The 15,028-nt window shown below is 42.5% G+C and overlaps 1 protein-coding gene and 1 long non-coding RNA gene across 3 annotated transcripts; one reads left to right on the top strand and one right to left on the bottom strand.

Moving 5' to 3' along the window:
- On the top strand, positions 1-12,283 carry LOC107836591 (uncharacterized). Of its 2 annotated transcripts, XR_001662522.1 has the most exons (5): positions 1-255; positions 2,319-2,422; positions 2,691-2,803; positions 11,840-11,923; positions 12,062-12,090. It is a non-coding gene; the product is annotated as an uncharacterized LOC107836591 (long non-coding RNA). The 2 variants fall into 2 exon arrangements; XR_001662521.1 differs by having other exon boundaries at positions 11,840-12,283.
- LOC103140116 (neuronal PAS domain-containing protein 4) lies at positions 4,694-11,297 on the bottom strand. Its single transcript, XM_007555081.2, has 8 exons — positions 10,177-11,297; positions 9,671-9,834; positions 9,474-9,576; positions 8,157-8,466; positions 7,951-8,060; positions 7,691-7,826; positions 5,804-7,485; positions 4,694-5,703 (listed from the first exon to the last, which is right to left on the bottom strand). The coding sequence occupies exons 1-8, from the start codon at positions 10,349-10,351 to the stop codon at positions 5,675-5,677; spliced, it is 2,709 nt and encodes a 902-aa protein (XP_007555143.1). The 5' UTR covers positions 10,352-11,297; the 3' UTR covers positions 4,694-5,674.
- Positions 12,284-15,028: the final 2,745 nt, after the last annotated feature.

Here is a 15,028-nt window from a genome sequence, read left to right as displayed (position 1 = left end):
TGTATGAGATAAATAATATGTGAAAAAAATTCGATCTTCCCTGGCCTCTCCCAGTGCTAACCACCAATCAGAGCCAGGAGGCGGGTCTTGTCGCTGTCAATCACAATATCTTGTGGCGCTGCTCCTCCTCCCTCCCAAACACCCGGCTCTCACCTCTTTGCTCTTGGCTACGCTGCAATTAGCATAGCCAGTTGTGAATGCTAAAGCTAGTTAGCATAGCTACAAATGACGCGGATTAACGGTTTTCCTGTAACAGTAAGTTGTTTCTCTGCTATTTGCACATTTAGGTATTTTTAGTAATTTTAGAAGATGTTTTCAACATTGAGTAACTAAATCTGTGCGTTTATTTTATCATATTCTAAAACATGACTTATTTTTAGTTTATAGCTGATATTTTAAATTGTAAACATAACGGTTGTAAGAGTGTGGTCTTTCAGCTTACACTGTTTTAATATTTTTTGCATACTTCCGCAGCTTGTACGGTGAAACTACCTTATAGTATAGTGGGAGGAAAACATCCCTACTTTAAATGTTATTGTTTTGCAGTGATTGAATTAGTAGATAAATAATTACATAGAATAGTGTTCTGTTATAACAAATTAGATGCACAAAAACAAGTTCAGTCACTTGTTTTTTATTATTATTATTATTATTAATTGTTTGCATTAGACCCAGAATAATCAACTTTAAAATTGTTTTCTTTAGTCAGTCAGTCAGTCTGACTTAAGGGGCTGGGGGGTTTTCTATCACCATCAGAAGAAGACGATATTCCTAACAAGAAAACCATAAACTGTATTATGTTTGCCAATCATAAGTCAAATGAATCTTACACATTCATCAACATCAGTACTATTTTTGTAATTTGATTAAAGGATTACTAACCATGAGCCAAGTCTTGATAACTTTATTGATTTTGTAGCTGCAGTTCATCCCTGGTCAAATTTATATTAAGACTTCGTAAAGAACTGACCTATGTTTGTATTTAAAGTGTCAGTTACACACACACACAAAAAAAAAAACACTTGCGGCATTTAAAAAGATGAACTACTGTGCCTTACAAAAGTTTTTAATCATAAATATTTCTCTCAGAATACTATAAATGCAGAGTGTTGCTGTTTTTGTCTAATATAACATAGAAACATTGTACAGTTATCAGAAGTAGAAACATTAAACTCAAGATGTGGAAATAAGAGCCATGATTCGCAGAAGTTGAGCCATTTTCTTTAAAGTAACTGGATTATTTGAATTAAACCAGATTTAAAGATTAATAATTATTATATAAATACATGTGGTTATTATCGTTTAGTGATTTGGAGGTGACAGTTGTCAAGATCTTCACCCTCGGAAATGTTGGAGTCGTCGTTGTTTCCTGAACAATGTGGCTCAATAAACATGGCTGCAGTCCTTCATCATATTCATCTTCCTCTTCTTCATCACTCCATCTGGCTTCTTCCTCTAAAACTGCAGAGAAATTGCTCACAACTCCCTCCACTTCTGTGTACTCAGCTTTTGTCGTTTATAGTTTGATTTACCCTGATTACGTCACAAGATGGCGCCGGCGTTTCACCCAATTACCGAAACAGCCACAATCTGCATCTATAGCAAGAGAAATATATATCATTAAAAGCTTTTGTGTTCACAAAATGTAAGGAGAGTGGTTCGTCTTTTTAAATCATGTAAGTGTTTTTATTGTTTCAGTGACACTTTAAGTAATTCAGTTGCTTTATTCTTGTCTAAAAGCAGAGATGGGTAGAGTACACAGAAACTGGGCACTACTTCAACATATTTATACTCAAGTAAAATGAGTATAAATAAAAAGTATAAGTATAAGTAAAAAAGTATTTCGTAAAAAGTCTACTGAGTCTAGTGATCAAATTATCAAACATTTAATATTTAAACACTACACAATCAGACGGACCAAATTATAAAGTTAAGTGGAAATTTTGGTATTTTAAGGACAAAAATTACAATAATTCACATAAGTAACAGAAAATAGAATCAGTTTCAATAAAAGAAACGTGCTAAACTTTAACAAAAACTGCAGGTGTGTGTCTGGTGAATTATTGGTTAAAAAAATAATTGTTTTTCATTGAGTGGGTAGAGAATCCAGAAATTTTATTCAAATAAGAGTAGAGACACATCATAATAAAATCAACTGGTTGGAACTCTAAACCTTCATGTCTGTTTTAATTATTTAACCTTCCTCGTTGCTTCCTAGTCGGGGTAGGATTGTATTTGCTGAAGCTACAGTGAGGTTTAAACCCTTCCTTTCCCTTTGGCCTCCTCCTAACCTTTTTTCATATTCTTATACAACACAGTGATTCAATGGACTCCTTGAAGGTGCAGTGCATGAGTTTTCCAGAAGATAGCAGCAGTCAGCTGTGTGCAGTGATCTCACCTCCATCAAGAGCCACTGCGGCAGGTAGCGCTGGAACAAAATGTTCACTCGCAGAAAAAAAATGCAACGCCTAAGACTTTGCTTCATTAGATATCTTGAGTTTTGGGTTAATATTTACCTCAAATTCAATTTGTGGAGCAAATCTTAGGAGGGGGGAAAAATGCATATTTGGTTTATTTTATGTTATGTCTCTTCATCTTTTGTGGCATTGGGGGATCAGGTTGTTCCGTTTCCATTTTTACTCCTTTTTTTTTCTTACTGTACCTCTAATTTTAGCCTCTTTCTTTGTCAGCCCTCCCCTCTCTGATGCTTCTGAATAGAGGCTGAGAATAGACGCAAGGCTGTTTCCAGTCAGAGCAGGAATGCCTATATATGGAGCTCCACGCCACGCTGAGCGAGCCGCAGGTACATCAGCAAATATGGGCGACTCTGATTTGTAAAGAGGGGTGTTGGTAGGAGGAAGGAGGGGGGAAATCGTCTTCCTACTATTACGTGTGTGTGTGTGTGTGTGTGTGTGTGTGTGTGTGTGGCCCCCCTGAAAAGAAGCCTCAATGCCAAGCGTGTGCGTCAGTCTGAGTCAGATAGTGTCTCATTCTGTCTCGTCATACGTGTGCGTCAGAGCTGTTGCTGAGCGAAACTCGCTCCGGGGGAAGAAACGCAGGAGAGTGAAGGGGAGGGAGGAAAAGATGATGGTGATGATGATGGTGATGATGGTGATGAGGGAGGAACAGAGAGCTCGACTCTGACGACACAAATGCATCAGCAGCATTAAGTGCACTTTAATATAAATGCATTTGTATGACAACCAAATACACTTATAAGCATCACAATAGAACACTGGTTCACAATGTCCATTCTGCAGTAAATAATAGGAATAATAATAATAAGATGTTCAGAATATATTCCATCTTATGCGATAAAAATCTCTCTCTTCTGTATGTACAGACCAGTAGCTGTTTCATACAAATGTACAAATGTGTACAACCTTTCAGAAAAGAACATATGCCTACATCCTGAGACGTAACGCATATGAAATAGCTTTTTTTTTCTTCAAATATCACACATACAGAAGTATAATTTTTACACATGTATATTAACTTAGCCTTGAATAGCTAGAACGTAGGAATCAATCCTTTACTTGACCGTAGACAACTCTACGTGAGCATGTCGACACCATGGGAATTGTACCATTCTCAACCCGTGTCGTTTGGTAACTGAATAGAAATAGCACCCGTCCCCCCCAGTTTTCATTTTTTTAAAACAAAACCTTTTTGTATTCTAAACCCCTCTCAAAAAAGAAGAATCGCTCGTTCAACATAGTCAATTCGTATGGAGTGCCGTTTGTTAAGCCACATTGTGAAACATTAACAGCGATGATTTCGTTTATTTACCCGGTAACAAAGAAAAAAATGAGAATGTTCAATTTTCAAAGTCATATTTTGAACATATTATTCCTAAATTTATAAATCTCAGAGTTTCAAACTAAATATTTAATTCACAAGTCTAAAAACTAAATATTTAGTTAGGAAGCTGAACATTTAGTTTCCAACTAAGTTATTTAGTTTGAGCTAGATGTTTAGTTTTCAAAATGAAATATTTAACTCCAAAGTTAGCTATGAGGTAAATATTAAACTCGCAAGCTAAATATTTAGTTTAAAAAGCTAAATATTTAAATCTGAACTAAATATTTAGTTTGAAAAGTAAATATTTTGTTCAAAAATAATATTTAATTTTGAGCTAGACACTTAATTAGGAACTACATATTTAGCTTACTAACTAAATAGTTAAATATTTAGTTCTGCAAACTAAATATTTACCTTTTAGTTTTTAACTCTGACATTTTTAAATATATGGAATAATATTGTGAAAAAATAACTTTGAAAATGGACATCCACATGTTTTTTTCTCTGCGTCCGGCTAAACAAACCAAATGCTCTCTGTTAGTTTTTCACTGCGTAGCGTTACTGACGGTATCCCATAAATTTGTGCCTCGCTGCACCGCGCTCCAGTGGAGCCACGATGCCGACCGTCCACTCGTTCGGAGTGGACGAAGAGTTCAGAGTTCAGGGGCCGTTTCAGGCACACAGGAGCCGCTATAAGCTGCCAGCATTGCAAATATTGATGCTGCAAGAATATCCAGCCGACTGCCCCACGGCCAAAAGCAGGGAAGAAGAAGAAGAGGAGGAGGAGGAGGAGGAGGACCCGATGAGTCCACATTCAGAGTCTTAATGTACAGTACAGAGTAGCAGAGGGTTTGTGGCATGATCAGAGTCCAGTTCTTCATGTTTTCTTTTAGTTTGCAAATCACATCGATACACAAGATTTCAGATGGAGCAATAACCATGAGATGTTAAAGGTTTAAAAGTCGCAAACTCAAAGCTCAAAGTATCTCAGTTTCAGTTCCATTTCTACGTTTTTGGAAGGCTTTTAAACCAGAACTCGTCTGGTTCTGGGAACTAAATCAGAAGATTTAAGACAAGAAATCTTCTTTTTTTTTCCTCTCTCTCTCCCTCTACTGATTGTTTTCGCACTTAGGTTGTAAACGATTGTAAACATTTGACTTCCTGTAACGTTTGAGGTTTGGGTTTGCGTTGCTGCATGTCAGGCAAAAAAGTGCTATGATTCATCCCACTACTGAAATAGCAAGAAATGCATCATTTGTTTTTGTTCACAACAGATATTTCACTACGAGTGAATACACATACGTATCTGGAGTTTGATCATCTCTGAAGCTCTGGAGAATAGAGGTGCACCGATAAATTCATCTGCCGATAAGTCCGACCCGGTTTTCTTAAATTTGGAATCTGATCAACTAAAAATCAGCCACTGTCCACCCAGCAGGACATGTCTACAGACTTTACGTACCAACATTTCAGGCAGTAAAAATCGTTATCGGCCAAAATCGGGATCGGCAGGTCAGGTTTTTTTAAAGATCGGTAACTGAAAACTGCAATCGGTGCACCTCTAACTGAGAGGTCACCAAATGGAGCCAGAACCCAGGCAGTTCTGGGTCCATTCGGTCGTCATGTGAATCTGGCACCAGTTTTTTCTTTTTCTTTTTTTTCTTTTCTTTTTTGCAGTATTACACAGAAGAAATGACTGAACAAATATATGTAGCCAATCTTTGTTCTTAGCAGACATGTAGGAGATGAAGTCCTTAAGTTGTATATACATTATGTATATTTATACACTTAATTGTTTTTTACTTTTCAGTAAAAGGGTCTCCACAAAATATGACAATATGCCATACTTAATGAAGTAAGTCACAGACTTATTTTAGAACGGAGGAACACTTCCACTCCCATCTGAAAGACAAAAACAGACAGTAGAACAAGAAAATTAGTGACCGGAGTTTTTCACATATTAAAAAAAAGAAAGGTGAGATAAACCGCAGAAAATGCTCACCTTTGTGGAAGCACTGTGGCGATGGATGACATTGGAGTTGATACAACTCAGGTTGTTGCCCTAAGCCAGGGGCGATCGAGGCACCTGCCCCAAACATGGGTTCCAGGACGGCCAGTTCCTCCAGGAGGGACTGAGTGCAAGACACGGCGGGCGTGGGCGAGGCGACGGACATGGCGGTGGCGGGGCTCGGGGAGGCGGTGAGGATGAGGGGAGGGGAAGCCGGGATGGAGGAGCAAGACGACACGGGAGACGACGCCACCTCCACCTCCATCTCCATCGCTTCCTCCTCCAGCCTCTCCCCGTCCGTCGTCGCCACGCTCGCCCCGCATCCGGCCATGGAGTTACATTGCGCCGATTGGACGCTACAGATGTGGCCCGCTCCCTCAAACTGGGAGGGTTGGTGCCAACACACTGGTGTGTGCGGGGAGGTGGGGCTGGAGGGGTCGGAGAGGTTGGGAGCGAAGTCGTCTTGCAGGAGGGTTTCTAGGATGTTCTCTTCAAACAGAGAGTCATCGTCGTCGAGGAAGATGGGGATGTCCAGACCTCTCCACGTTTTTACGGGATAAAACTCCCTTAGCATGTGGACTGGATCCGCCGCTTCGATAGCCGGGGACAGGAAGGGCGACGGAGGCGAGGAGGAGGGGGACAGTTTGGACAAAAGAGGATCCAGGTAGAAACCCTCAGCCAGGGAGCTGATGTGTTGAGCCAGGAGGGAAATCTCCGCCCGTTCCTTCTCCCGCTCCAAGGAGAAGAAGGTGAGACAGGGCTGTTTGCCAGGTGATGCCTCAGGGGTCAGCAGGCCTTCGGGGGGGCACTGGAGAGGCCCGAGCGGCACGTCGACGTACAGCGGCCCGCGGACCTCCGGCAGAGTCATCACCGTGCAATCTCCATCTCCTGGACTGTCAGGCGTGGGGGGCAGCTTCTCGTACAGGGCGCCGCTGCACGTCTCAACGGGGAACAGCAGGTCGGTGGAGAGGGTGGGCAAAGACAGGGGCAGCTTGGTGGAGAGGGTGGTGGGCGGAGCAGGGCTGGGGGTCGTAGTGGGTGGGGCTGTGGAGGAGGCAGAGGGCGCCAGCGAGGTGGAGGAGGTGGCGGTCGTAGCAGAGGGAGGAGGAGTGGTGGTGCCAGTGGGGTCGAAGCTGAAGAGCGGCTCATTGAATTGGAAGCTGGTTCCTCCGACCTGCGGCGTGTATGGCGGGGTGCACACAAACTCTTTGGTCTGCTGCGCCTGAGAGGTGGGCAGTGGCAGCGGCGGGTCGAGCTGGAAGGACGGAGGCAGGAGAATGTTCTGGGTTAAAAAGTCCAAATCTGCTACTGTCTCCACCGTGACGGGAGTCGGCGAAGACGCGGCGGAGAGGGTTTCTGTCGGCGGCGGCTGGAAGAAGCTCTCCTCCTCCAGAGAGGAGATGCTGGAGCGAGGGTCTCCCTCCAGCTGCATGGGCTCGGCGATGGAGCTGCCCGGCTCATCCGAGGAGCCGACGCTGCAGCCGGCCGTGCTGAAGTCGAAGGACTGGGCAGACAGGCCGCTGCTACCGGGCGTGAACACCTGGTCTGGGCTGGACAGGGTCTCTGGAGATTGCAGGCTCAGGCCCTCTGGCTGAGACGGGCCGGCGCTCAGAACCAGGGTCAGCTGGGTCTGCTCGGAGCTGAGCTGCTGGCGCACCAACCAGGCTTCAGAGTCACTGAAAAACAGAGAGGAAACAGAAACCCAGAGTCAGTTTCAGAGTTCATTCATGTTTCCTTTAGATTTACTGTGTTTTCTTTTTTTTTTTTTTTTTTTTCCCAACTGGATTCCCAAAAAAAATTGGATTCAAATATATTAATTTCTTATTATTTTGCTACATTGGGATAATAAGAAATCAACCTGAGTATTTAAAGCGTTCTCACCTGATGATGTAGTTGTTGCTGCTGATGGGAATGTCTCCGTGCTGCAGCTGAAGCACCATGTAGAGCCAAACCCAGGAAAGATCGTGAGCCTGAACACGAACCACCATCTCAGATCTGCCCTCTCCACCTTCCCTCACTGTCAACAACAGTTGAGAACACGTTATGGTCGGTGTGTAATCACATTAATCATCGTTGTGTGAATGTGCCAGTGGGCACAGTGTGGGCATGGACGGCTTAATTTGAGCAAACGGAGTGCTTACACAGGCTGCGGTGCTGAGCAGAGGCGTGTGACAGATCCTGTGGGTGGAGGAGGCCGTACCAGGAGCGGGAGCGTAAAGCTGTCACATCGTAGCCCAGATACACAGTCATGCTGCAGGGCAGAGTGGGAGGAGATGGGATTTTTCACATCTTTATCCAATAAGCAGAATAAACTCATGATTTTTAGAGGTACAAAGGGCAAACTCACCTGTCCTGTGCCGCCTGGAGCCTCATGTCTCGGTTGTGCTGGGAGTTGAAACATGCCAGAAACAGGTTGGTGTCGGCCAGCGGGGGGACAGAGGTCACGTCCCTGTCTGGCCCCGACCCGGAGCGAGTGGGCTGGGGCTCCAGCGGGGTGCAGAAACACACCCACACCGGGTTGGAGGTCCAGTAGGAGCTGGCGGCGGGGGCGGCGGAGGGTGGAGCGAGGCAGCGAGCGCGGATCAGAACCAGCTTATTTCCGGCACTCTGCCTCCGCACCGACTTGGAGGTGTTGAAACGGCAGCGAAAGAGACGGTCTGCAGGGACGAGAGGGGAGGAGAGTCATTAGAAATAAACATTTTAAATGTAGCAGTTAATTATGGAGTACCACAGGGGTGTGCACTCGGATCACTGCTTTTTATAAGATATACAGGAAGTAGCATCTTAATTCAACCACCTTCCTGAGCGACTCAGCGGGTGGAAATGTCAAATTGTAATCAGAAGATTGTAAGTTCAATTCCAGCAAGGGACTTTTAGCCAAGTCGACTAACAACCTGTTCACTGCTGTAGAAACATTTGTGAGTGTGGCTCTAATGTAAAGTGCTTTAAGTGGTCAAAATGGCTGGAAAAGAACTTTGTAACTCCAGTCCATTTACCATTGGACTGGAAAAAATGATTTTGGAAAAAATATAAAATAAATATCATCTATGAAGAACCGATTATGTGGCCAAATGCATTTCAATGATTTTTCATGCTTGCTTGCTAATTCAGCTGTAAAATTTTTAAGTACCTTGTACTTTTCTTTGAAATCTGAACTCTTACTTTGGTAGTCCTACCTTTAGAGGAAGTAAAAACGGTAAAATAAGGAAATGCCAAATGTTAAATCTGCTGGTCTTGAATCTAATTTTAAGCTCCTGGCTGACATCAGGCACAAAATAAGTTAGTTAAGCTTAAAAAGTTACCGAATATAAAGTAAAAAGTTTACAATTGTTTTATTGTGAGGAGTGCACCTCTGGTTGCCATGCCAACAGCTGGTTGCCATATCTGTTGAGCTTTAAAATGAGAGACAGTTTTTACATAAAGAAGCTGGTTTTTAAATGTGATTGAATATGTTTGATGTGATCTAAAGTGAACCTTTTGTATAAATCAATCACCGCCTCTTTGTTTCCAAAAGATGTTTAAAGCAAAAAAATAAAAAAATAAAAAATACTTTTAGGAAGATGACAATGACACTTTTTGGGGTTTTAGTAGGTGATTTTCAGTTTTCATTGTGTAATAAATGAATAGTAGCTGTTAAATCTAGGGAAAGAACACTGTGTCTTACCCATCTCAAGTGATGAAGAAGCAGACAGGTTGGTCCTCATGATGAAGTGATCTGCAGTGTCGATTATATCATAAACGCTGTCACCTTGTGCCACAAGATCCACCTGAAACAACAACAAAAACAGACACCTGGTGTTAATAAACCCACCTGAAACAACCTCCCTGTGTTGGGGAATGCAGCAGCGGCGTGTGTCTCACCATGGAGTGTCCGAGGTGCTCGGAGACGCTGTCTGACAGGTAGAGCAGCTTCCCTTCTCCGGTAAGCAGCATCAGGAAGCCCGGCATCGCCTGCATCAGCTCCGAAAGCTCGTGAAAAGACAGAAACGCAGCGCTCTCCTCGTCACTACCAGCAGATCCCGCTTCTGGGAAGAAAGGAACCAAACAGCTGTTAACGGAGAAGCGAGGCTTGGACGTATGCCGCAGTAGAAGCATGTAGTTCAGCACCGCGGACATCCTGCTGGAGCGTTTCAGCACCGCGGACAGCGCCGACAGCGAGGAAACGCGAACATTTCAGCACCGCGGACAGCGACAGCCTCAGTTTCACACTTTTATCAGCGACATAAACTGTCTCTAGTAACATCGAGATGGGCTATAGCTGCACATTTTACCCTAAAATAAGATTTTCATCACACTTTAGCTCAAACACTTGTTGATCTCCGCACTCTGCGGGAGATTGATCAACAGGTTGCCGTCTCAGTTCCTACCTTGGGTGAAGAAGACGGACTTCCTGGTGTACATGCAGGCCAGGGACATGATGTGCAGATACGAGAGCCGCGCTTTATCTGCATCAGAGATGGGCAACAGGTCCTTCAGATTTCGGATCTCCGCGTTGATCTGGTCCCGTCGCGCCTTGGACGCCCCTTTGGTTGAGCGGTACATCGTGGTCTGTTGCTGCTGCGGCGAGCCGTCAGCGTCCCCCCGGGTGAAAAGTTGTAAAGCGGAGCGCTGTTAGAAGATCTGCTGAAGTTTCCCGTCGGAGACAGGTTTGTAGAAGTGAGGGGAAGAAAAAGAAGATGTGCTATTGGACTTTCATCTCAGCTGTTTCTTTTTCTCCAGAGCAAGGTTTTTTGGTAAAAACCTTCTCCCTTCGTCCCTCCTTTCGGAGTGCAGGTGAATCGGCGGCTGCAGGTCGCCGTCTCTTCTGGCTCAGATGTCCGGAACCCGTAAATCTGGTTGAGGGACTCTGCTCGCCGGTCTCTTATATAGCCTGGGACTCCACCGGAGCAGGGGGGCTCCCGACGCGCCAACACCGACGTAAAACGGAGGGAGGAGGAGGGAGAAAGGGGGGATAGATATGCCTGATATGAATGCGAGCCGCGCTGAGAGTCTCCCCCTCCCTCCCTCCTGCCCTCTCCTCTCTGTGACTCTTCCTCGACGTCAGCTCTTCCCTTTACTCGGTCGTGACGTCGGCTTGAAATCGGGAGCTCCGGCGACGCAAAAAGCCCGATTTGGACAAAACCGAGTAGAGGGCGGAGCCATCGTAAAAACGTAACCGGAGTCACCGGGCTCCGGTGAATTGTGAAAGGAGGAGGATGAAGAGGAGGAGAGGATCTGTGCTGAATACGAACGAGGTCTGTGTGTTTATATGTCTGGCACCTGCCTGTTTGCCCCGGACCCGCCAGTAAACACCGCAAGTTCTTGTTAGACCGCATTTACTGAGACTAAAGGAGATTATCTGCCACCAGAAGAGGCTTCATAAATATACATCACATCTGAAAATCTTCCTATATCTGATGATAATCACTTTATCTTATGTGCAGATCAAGTTAAACCCCTTTTTAATACATTCTAAGCAACGTTATTACAGCTAAATGTTGATTTCAAAGCTATTCATGATTAAAACAATGCATGTTAGAATAAATAGTGCACACAATTAAACGACCAGAGCAATAAAAGATCATATTTTTCAACCATGACGTTCATTTCTGACTCAGGATTCTCAGTATTGTTATCTTTATTTTTTTTTTTCTGTTCAAAGTTACAGACAAGATTTAGAAAGTCTGAATGGAAAGTCTGCCCGTTTTTTAATGAATGGCGCTCATAAATTATTCCGCGTTTCTAAAAATAGATCTCACCAGTGACCGACATGAAGGAGCGCGCCGCGCGCCCCCGTGTCCCGTCCCGGCTCCCATCCCTCCGATTCATAAAGAGCTGCAGAGGAAACGAGCCGCAGGATTTTTACCGCTCTGCTTTGACGGATTGAAGGTTCAGCCTGGTTTAGTTCCACGATTCAAACGAAATTCAAAATGTGATCGGTTATATTTAGTCTAATTACTCAGATTTTCTGATAAATTAGGAATAATTGGGTGAATAGTGTTGATGAATTTGTTCTTTTGTTATCTGAGATGATGAATAATCCCGTTTCAGAGCTGCTGTGTTGTTAATCCGATGACTCAGCCACCTCTGTTTCCTCTTCCGCCTTCACCGATCCAGACTGGTAATCACCTAAAGGTGCAAAAACAAAATAATCAAACACGAGTTACAGATTTGCACCTTCAGGTTTAGTGTTAAAATCTTTTTTTTTTTTTTTTTTTTTTAATATCTCCGTCTAAAAATGGCGCCTGTCTGTCGGTTTTCTCCGCCCTGCAGCGGTTAAAACAGAGAAGAAGAAGAAAAAGGAGAAGAAGATAAAGAGTTTGTCTTGATGGATCAGGAAAACATTCAGTCCCATCTACTAATGAACTGAGTGAGTCAGAGAGGAATCAGTTCACTGACCCAGTTTACTGAATCAGTTCATTGAAACAGTTCACTGAAACAGCTTAGGGGAGACAAATTACCATCATTTGTCCATCCATCCATTCGTCTGTCCGTTCGTCCGTCTATCCATCCATCCATCTCAAATCATCCATCCAAACATCCATCCATCCACCCATCCATCCTAAACCATCTATCCATTCATCCATCCTAAACCATCCATCCATTCATCTGTCCATCCATCCATCCATCTCAAACCAACCAACCAACCATCCATCCATCCATTCGTCTGTCCATACATCCGTCCATCCATCCATCCATCATCCATCCATCCATCCATCCATCTCAAACCATCCATCCATCCATCCATCCATCCATCCATCCATCCATCCATCCATCTCAAACCAACCATCCATCCATCCATCCATCCTAAACCATCCATCCATCCATCCATCCATCCATCCATCCATCCATCCATCCATCCATCCATCCATCTCAAACCAACCAACCAACCATCCATCCATCCATCCATCCATTCTGTCATATATTTTATTATATATAATTTTATTGTATTATGTTGATATTTTTGTTTTAATTCGTCTTTATTAAATAAGGTGTTTTAGTTTTCGCATTTCATACAGCTGTTTAGTTTCTCTTTAGTTTCTCTGGCTGTAATTGAAACCGTCTCCCTGCTGGAATCTGGTTGTTAATTGTATTGAACTCAAACCACTTTTCACTTCCCTGACACTTTCTTCAATAAAAGCACTTCCTTCCCGTTTAATTACTCCCGTAAAGAAAAAACAACAATCAACTTCTCCTAAGTCCAGACTCTACATCACCTCAGCTCAGTTTAATTGCTATTTGCTTACTTGTGCGGCAAAAACTAGAAAACCTCTTCAGTTTCTTATAATTTTTGAAGAAAATTTTAGCAGATTATGACATGATTTGCATAATGGTGACTTCTAAAACATAATTTATTTTATTGTCTTGTTACAGTAAAAAGTTCCTCCTTTCTAAGTAACTCAGAGGTTTGTTTCTGTTGTTTACGTTGATGCTGTTATTTGTGGTCTATGTGTTGAGCAGCCGGGTTGTGGAACATTTCTGTCAGGATTTATGTGGGCTGAAGAGGCTCGTGTTGTTATTATGCAGGAGCTCCCAGAACAGAAACACTCCAGGTTGTTTGTTTTTCTGCATGCTCTTCAGATGTCCCTGCAGCGTTCCCGTTTTCTGCGTTTCCATTCTCACGGTTGTCATAAGAGCCCAGAAACATGAGAAAATGCTTGTGGTGGCAGAAGAAGAGCGACAGGTTGTAGGGACAAGTGTGCTGTCTCCCTGACAGCAAATGGACCCAAATGGATCCAATTAGACGGCCGTCTTCGTGCCAGAGCCTCCTGTTTGTCTCAGTTTTCATTCAGAAGCTCATTTGGACTTATAATCCACTTTGGTATTAACTCAAGCACTCACTGCTTCATTTTCAGGCTTTCTGCTCCNTATCACCATCAGAAGAAGACGATATTCCTAACAAGAAAACCATAAACTGTATTATGTTTGCCAATCATAAGTCAAATGAATCTTACACATTCATCAACATCAGTACTATTTTTGTAATTTGATTAAAGGATTACTAACCATGAGCCAAGTCTTGATAACTTTGTACTGATTTTGTAGCTGCAGTTCATCCCTGGTCAAATTTATATTAAGACTTCGTAAAGAACTGACCTATGTTTGTATTTAAAGTGTCAGTTACACACACACACAAAAAAAAAAACACTTGCGGCATTTAAAAAGATGAACTACTGTGCCTTACAAAAGTTTTTAATCATAAATATTTCTCTCAGAATACTATAAATGCAGAGTGTTGCTGTTTTTGTCTAATATAACATAGAAACATTGTACAGTTATCAGAAGTAGAAACATTAAACTCAAGATGTGGAAATAAGAGCCATGATTCGCAGAAGTTGAGCCATTTTCTTTAAAGTAACTGGATTATTTGAATTAAACCAGATTTAAAGATTAATAATTATTATATAAATACATGTGGTTATTATCGTTTAGTGATTTGGAGGTGACAGTTGTCAAGATCTTCACCCTCGGAAATGTTGGAGTCGTCGTTGTTTCCTGAACAATGTGGCTCAATAAACATGGCTGCAGTCCTTCATCAGATTCCTCTTCCTCTTCTTCATCACTCCATCTGGCTTCTTCCTCTAAAACTGCAGAGAAATTGCTCGCAACTCCCTCCACTTCTGTGTACTCAGCTTTTGTCGTTTATAGTTTGATTTACCCTGATTACGTCACAAGATGGCGCCGGCGTTTCACCCAATTACCGAAACAGCCACAATCTGCATCTATAGCAAGAGAAATATATATCATTAAAAGCTTTTGTGTTCACAAAATGTAAGGAGAGTGGTTCGTCTTTTTAAATCATGTAAGTGTTTTTATTGTTTCAGTGACACTTTAAGTAATTCAGTTGCTTTATTCTTGTCTAAAAGCAGAGATGGGTAGAGTACACAGAAACTGGGCACTACTTCAACATATTTATACTCAAGTAAAATGAGTATAAATAAAAAGTATAAGTATAAGTAAAAAAGTATTTCGTAAAAAGTCTACTGAGTCTAGTGATCAAATTATCAAACATTTAATATTTAAACACTACACAATCAGACGGACCAAATTATAAAGTTAAGTGGAAATTTTGGTATTTTAAGGACAAAAATTACAATAATTCACATAAGTAACAGAAAATAGAATCAGTTTCAATAAAAGAAACGTACTAAACTTTAACAAAAACTGCAGGTGTGTGTCTGGTGAATTATTGGTTAAAAAAATAATTGTTTTTCATTGAGTGGGTAGAGAATCCAGAAA

The sequence above is a fragment of the Poecilia formosa genome, unplaced genomic scaffold (assembly GCF_000485575.1).
Source record: "Poecilia formosa unplaced genomic scaffold, Poecilia_formosa-5.1.2 Scaffold68, whole genome shotgun sequence".
NCBI lineage: Eukaryota > Metazoa > Chordata > Actinopteri > Cyprinodontiformes > Poeciliidae > Poecilia > Poecilia formosa.
Note: the sequence above shows the minus strand (reverse complement) of the source record. Positions and strands in the feature narration are given on the sequence as shown.